The sequence below is a fragment of the Festucalex cinctus genome, chromosome 18 (assembly GCF_051991245.1).
Source record: "Festucalex cinctus isolate MCC-2025b chromosome 18, RoL_Fcin_1.0, whole genome shotgun sequence".
Lineage (NCBI taxonomy): Eukaryota > Metazoa > Chordata > Actinopteri > Syngnathiformes > Syngnathidae > Festucalex > Festucalex cinctus.
In genome coordinates this window covers 19,963,615-19,969,614 of record NC_135428.1, presented here as the reverse complement: position 1 = coordinate 19,969,614, position 6,000 = coordinate 19,963,615, and the positions used below count along the sequence as shown (strand labels likewise).

The 6,000-nt window shown below is 42.3% G+C and overlaps 1 protein-coding gene across 1 annotated transcript; it reads left to right on the top strand.

The window, feature by feature from the left end:
- On the top strand, window positions 1–5,542 carry LOC144006287 (homeobox protein otx5-like). The gene is made up of 3 exons (XM_077505057.1): window positions 1–398; window positions 1,505–1,656; window positions 2,539–5,542. The coding sequence occupies exons 1-3, from the start codon at window positions 302–304 to the stop codon at window positions 3,175–3,177; spliced, it is 888 nt and encodes a 295-aa protein (XP_077361183.1). The 5' UTR covers window positions 1–301; the 3' UTR covers window positions 3,178–5,542.
- The last annotated feature ends 458 nt before the right edge of the window (window positions 5,543–6,000 follow it).

Below are 6,000 nucleotides of genomic sequence, written 5' to 3'. Positions count from 1 at the left end.
GCAGCCTGTGCGGGCGAACGTAGTCAGTCCAGCATCCTCTCCTCTATCATCAAGGCAAACCCGAGGCCGCTAACACCTGTGTGACAACTCGGAGGAAGAAAAGAAGACAAGTTCGGATGATGCTTCCTCCAAACTGAACATTACAAAGTGAAGTTGTTTCCCTCTAAAAAGCGCAGGTTTGGAATCACGGCGATTCAGTGACTCGTGGCCTCAGCTGAGGTCCTCGGCTGTTGCGTTGCGTTGCGTTGCGTCCATCCCACACACAAACGAGAGCGTCGGGATTTAAGAGGCTGCAGTCAAGATGATGTCCTATATAAAACAACCTCATTACACCATGAACGGGTTAAATTTGCCCGGCCCGGGGATGGACGTGCTGCACACAACCGTCGCTTATCCGTGTAAGTAAAAAAACATATTTTCACATCATTTTAATTGTGCTTATTTGCTTTCCATCAGCTGTGGAGGACGTCAAATTTGCGTAAAGCGTAAATAACCACAAGCGCATGCACATTTTAATTGTTTGATGCTTAAAGCTGCAAAACATGATAAGAACTTGGATTCATGTACTTTTAATTTAATGTTGTATTAAGTGATTATATTTTGTTGTTGAACTATAACAAAATAGTATTGTGAAGAACGGGCTTTTTCCCCTCATGCCTCCTCTTAGACATAAGTTATTATCATTATTATTATTATTATTATTATTATTATTATTATTATTATTATTATCCCTCCCCTTACTTGTTTCTGGAAGAAGACGGAAATTCACTGTCCTGCTGCGTCTTATTCATTAAAAAAAATGTTCAAACAATTAAATAACATTAAAGTAATAAATGAAAAACGTGTTGTTGTTGTTGGGTTTTTTTTACGTGGAAGGTGAAATTGGAACTTGCCATTTGCTTTAGACAAACATTCAGGCCGTTATTGAAAATGAAAAACAGATTCGATATTAAAACCGTAAATCAGATGAGGTTTAACGTGTTTCTATTTTTATTTCTATTTGCCCCTGCAGTCACTTTTCCGGGAGTAGGCATTAGTTAAATGTCGCTTGGCATGCGACTGAGACACACGGGGAGGCCAAAACCTTCTCACGTCTTCCTCACTTGACTCGTTCTGAAACAAATACTCTGAGGCGTTTGGCCGTGGCACCCCGGAGGACAAATAATTGGGGACATTGACTGCGCAAACTAAACTCGAACGAGTAAAGTTTTTCTCCGTCTCAGGGGGAAACTGACACCGTGAACTTGAATATTTCAGTATAATGAGCAAATAGTCGCGAAACGCTCCCCGCAGCAAAGTCAAGATCACTAGACGAGATTCCCAACTGTCTGCCTGTTTGTTGTCACGCCGATCTGCTTTAGGAAAACAATGTGTGTGTGTGTGTGTGTGTGTGGGGGGGGGGGGGGGGGGTGAATAACAGCGAGCACGTCACGTGACCTTCAAGGCGCACATCTCAGGGATGACTGACACCTCCCTTTTTTTTTTTTTATCCTTTTATCTGCAGCCACGCCCAGGAAGCAGCGAAGAGAGCGGACCACCTTCACGAGAACGCAATTGGACATCCTGGAGGCCCTGTTCTCTAAAACACGCTACCCAGACATCTTCATGAGGGAGGAAGTGGCACTCAAGATCAACCTGCCTGAGTCACGTGTGCAGGTAGCAAGGGGGGGGGGGGGGATAGGTTGTGTCAAGACTCTATCGGTGACCCGGCACGATCGGTGACGCGCATGCGCAGAATATCCCGCCATCTTGGATCGCCAACTACGGCAACTTCACGAGACTCACTATAATGTAATGAGGTCAAAAGTAAAATGTTCATTTTATAAAATGAAAACTACTTAGTTACTTTAAATTGCATAATACATTACTACATTATTACATTACATAATACATAATTATGCATCTATAATCTTTTTTTTTTCTTTTTTATATCGTGTTGTTACGAACATGCACGCATATAAAGGTATTTGTTCTAGTGTAGTTGCCGTAGTTGGCGATCCAAGATGGCGGGTTCTTCTGCTCATGCGCGTCACATTGCGTGCCGGGTCACCGATGGAGTCTTGACAGGTTGTACAGCCAAGAGGGAGACCAGACATTAACACTTTGAAAAACTCCAAATAGTCTTGTCTTGTAATCACAATCAAATGTCATTTTAAAGAGGAGTCATTGTTTATTAACAATGATGGTGCGATCATAATTAAATGATTTATATATTTAGTGATTGACTCATTGTCCATCTTTATGTGTCCTCGCCTGGCTGGCAACCAGTCTCAGGTAAAGCCTGAAAATGGAATGGATTTTTGAGTTGCTCTTTGGTTTTCCTCTTTACACTCTCATATGTTTTCCCTACCTTTTACTGTTTAAAGGCCCCAGTCTGTCACGGGCCATAGGGTCTCCAAGGACATTTGATTAAATTCACATACAAAAATGATTAGACTTGCTTTGGATCACATCCCTAACACGTGGCGGGGGAAAAAAAAAAAAAAAAAAGGTCGGAAGTGCTTCCATAATGAACCCTCTCCTTGTGCGTGTGTCCAGGTGTGGTTCAAGAACCGGCGTGCCAAGTGCCGTCAGCAGCAGCAGCAGAGCAGCGGCCAGTCCAAACCCCGCCCCCCCAAAAAGAAGGCCTCCCCAGTGCAGGAGGTCAGCGCCCCTGAGCCCGTTCCAAACCCATCTGGCTCCTTCAGCCCCTCGTCAGCCCAGTCGGGCCCCGGCCTGGTCCAGAGCTCCAGCACAGGAAACGGCGCCGTGTCCATCTGGAGTCCGGCCATCTCACCCCTCCCCGACCCCCTGGCCTCCTCCACAGCCCCCTGCATGCAGAGGCCATCACCGTACCCGATGAGCTACGGCCAGCCGTCGGCCTATGCGCAAGGTTACGCCAGCACCACCTCTTACTTCACAGGCCTGGACTGCAGCGCCTACCTGTCCCCCATGCACTCGCAGCTATCGGGCACCGGGGGCGCTCTTAGCCCCATCACCGTGCCCTCCATGGGGGGCTCGCTAAGCCAGTCGCCCGCCTCGCTGTCCTCACAGGGCTACAGCACCGCCTCTTCCCTGGGCTTCACCTCGGTGGACTGCCTGGACTACAAGGACCAGCAGGCCTGGAAACTGGGATTCACTACAATGGACTGCCTGGACCATAAGGACCAAAACTCCTGGAAGTTCCAGGTCCTCTAGAAGGCACCACATGGTGGAGTCCAGTTTGCTAGTGTGAGGCGTGCTGCTGATTTTTCTTTTGTATATGAGTTTGACTTTGCTAACAGGCTAGTGTTGTAGGGAACAGGCACGTGCATGGACATTTTTTGGGAGAAGGTGCTCAAGTTAAAAAAAAAAACCAACAAAAACAAACCAAAAAAAAACTGTTGTATATATTTATGTATTTATTTTTATTAACTAGGGGTGTCAAAATTAGTGTGTTAATTTTGAGTTAATTTAAAGTTCCTTTAAATGCCACTATTTTTTTTTTTTTTTACGTGCGGATTAATTACTTTAAAAGCCTGTACTGGGGAAATTCCAGTCACAACGCAGCAGACATGTCCATGTCAAAATTTAGCAGTAATAAACTGAATAATAATGCATCTATTTGTGGAGACTGTGGTCAAGTTGTATGTTCCAATTTAAAAAATGTGCAGGATTTCAAAAGTTACTTCAAGTTAAAAATGAGATAGCTCTTAATATGAAAAGAAAAATGCACTGAGCTGTCACCGTCTTACAAATGCAATTATGCCATCTAGTGGCAGAAAAATGACAAACACAAATCAATATCACACTGAGTTTTTTTTTACAGTTACAGTACATCTTTTAAATTTTAACTAAATTTTAGGAATGATGACGGAATTAGTGTATCAATGACTAAAAGATGCAGCCATATTTCTATTAGTTTAACATTTTTCCCACTTTTTTGTTAGAGTATAAAATCTTAGAAAAAATATTTTATTGTACATTTAGAACAGATTTAAAATTTGTGATTAATCCTGAGTCATACGATTAATTACGATTAAAAATTTTAATCGCCTGACACCACTAGTATTAGCACAGTCAATAATAAAACCATGAACAAGGAGGTAGAGTGGATATAAAAAGTCTACACACCCCTGTTCAAATGTCAGGTTTTTGTGATGTACGAAAATGACACCAAGATAAATCAATTCATAACATGTCTCGACTGAGGGGGGAAAAAAACATTATGGGGCGCACAACTCTCACAAGGACTCAAAAAATGTTTTTATGACATCAAAACACTTGGGGCAGCTGATGACAGAAATGGTAACCTTGTTTTTGAAAATATTGATGAATGAAGGAAAAACAAAAAAGAGGCGCCAGCAGGACTGACAGGCTGCTACCTAAGCATAACTTGGGGTCTATCTGTTGCACGTGCCTACTAGAGAAGTTTCTCACCCGTATGCATTTGGACTGCAGAAGTTGCCAGACGACAAACATATTATTTCACCAACAGATCAAAAAGCCTTTATCAGTTTGTAGGAGGCAGACACATGAAAACACACTGAGCACACTCTACTTTAATAACTCGACTGATTAATTAAGAGGAGCTGCGGACGTCTGGACTTTCAATGTATTTTGGATTTTTTTCTTTCATTCTATGTAATTTGTTGGCATTCTATATATTCTTGAGCGTTTGTGTTCTGTTCTACAGTGTTTGCGTTTAGTGTCATTGTCGGAATTCGTTTGATGAATGATATTTAGGACTTTTCTGTTTTTAGCCGTGTATCATATTAAAGTGGTCTGTACACGTTTGTGCACCGATAATCATTTTTCAGGATTCTACTTTCCGCTTTGGGATGATTTGTTCCAGTTAGCTGGAGGTCAGTATGAACACGTCATTTGTTCCGGTCAGGTCCAAAGCGTCATGTTCGTCATTTCCTTGGTCTGTCTTGGTTATTTTAGTTGATCTGGTTCTGGAAGTGTCCCAAATCCTCTTAACCTCCCTTCAGCAATGCCCTAAGTGAATTAGTTGGGATTATTGCCCTATCCTCCTCTCTTTCTGTCTCTGTCACCTCTTCTCCTTCCTTTCCCAGCTCGCTTGCTTGCTTTGCCCCTTGCCTCATTCTGGTCAATCTTTCTTTCCGTTGGCTATTTGTATGTCCTTTCTCGTGTTTGCATGCCTTCTATACTGACTCTCATGCATCTGTAAAACTAAATTGCATTTTACAGGAGCTCAAACATGACCACATATGAATCTCAGCAGTCTCCCTTCTCTTGACCCTTGCCACAGTCCTCCTCTGACAATTTGGTAATCCCAGCATGACCTGATTACTACCACGCAAACGTCCAATATATGCAACAACATGTTTGTGTCACAAACGCCAGCCGTCCAATCCTTATCGCTCTGGATATTTTGTGAAATTTACGATCTTTCTAAATCTTAATTGATTTCTATTTCATTTTATTATATAGATGTGTAGAAGAGTTAATTTATTTGTTGATAAAACAAAACAAAACACTTAAATGGACGTGGAGGGATCACGCCAAAGAAATGTTGGATGTAATCTTTGCATGAATAATAAAACCAGATTCTATTTGCTGCTTTGTGTGACTATTTTTGAATATTTTCATGATGAATTGCAAGAAGTGGATGACCAGCACTTCAAAGCATTTTTTTTTTTTTTTTGTTTTGCACTCCACATTGACTTAATCCCACTCTGTTCACAATGTAATCTCTTCCGACCTCCCTCCCTGTGTGGTGTGATTGGTTAATCCCTGCATCTGTGCACCCTGATTGGTTAACCTCTCAGAGAGGGCACACACGCACGCACACACACAAAGGGACAGGCAGACATTTGTACTGTAATCCCGGGGAGGAGCAGATGTGATGGGGGAGGGATGCACAGTGCAGAGCAGGACGCTAAATTTCGGTGCACGTGCAAAATATATTGCAAAACAACAACAGGCAGGTATTAAACAACTACTACAATATGACAAAAAAAATAATTCAAATTAACCAATTAAAATCAGATATTGTTTTTGAATGGTGGTCCAACA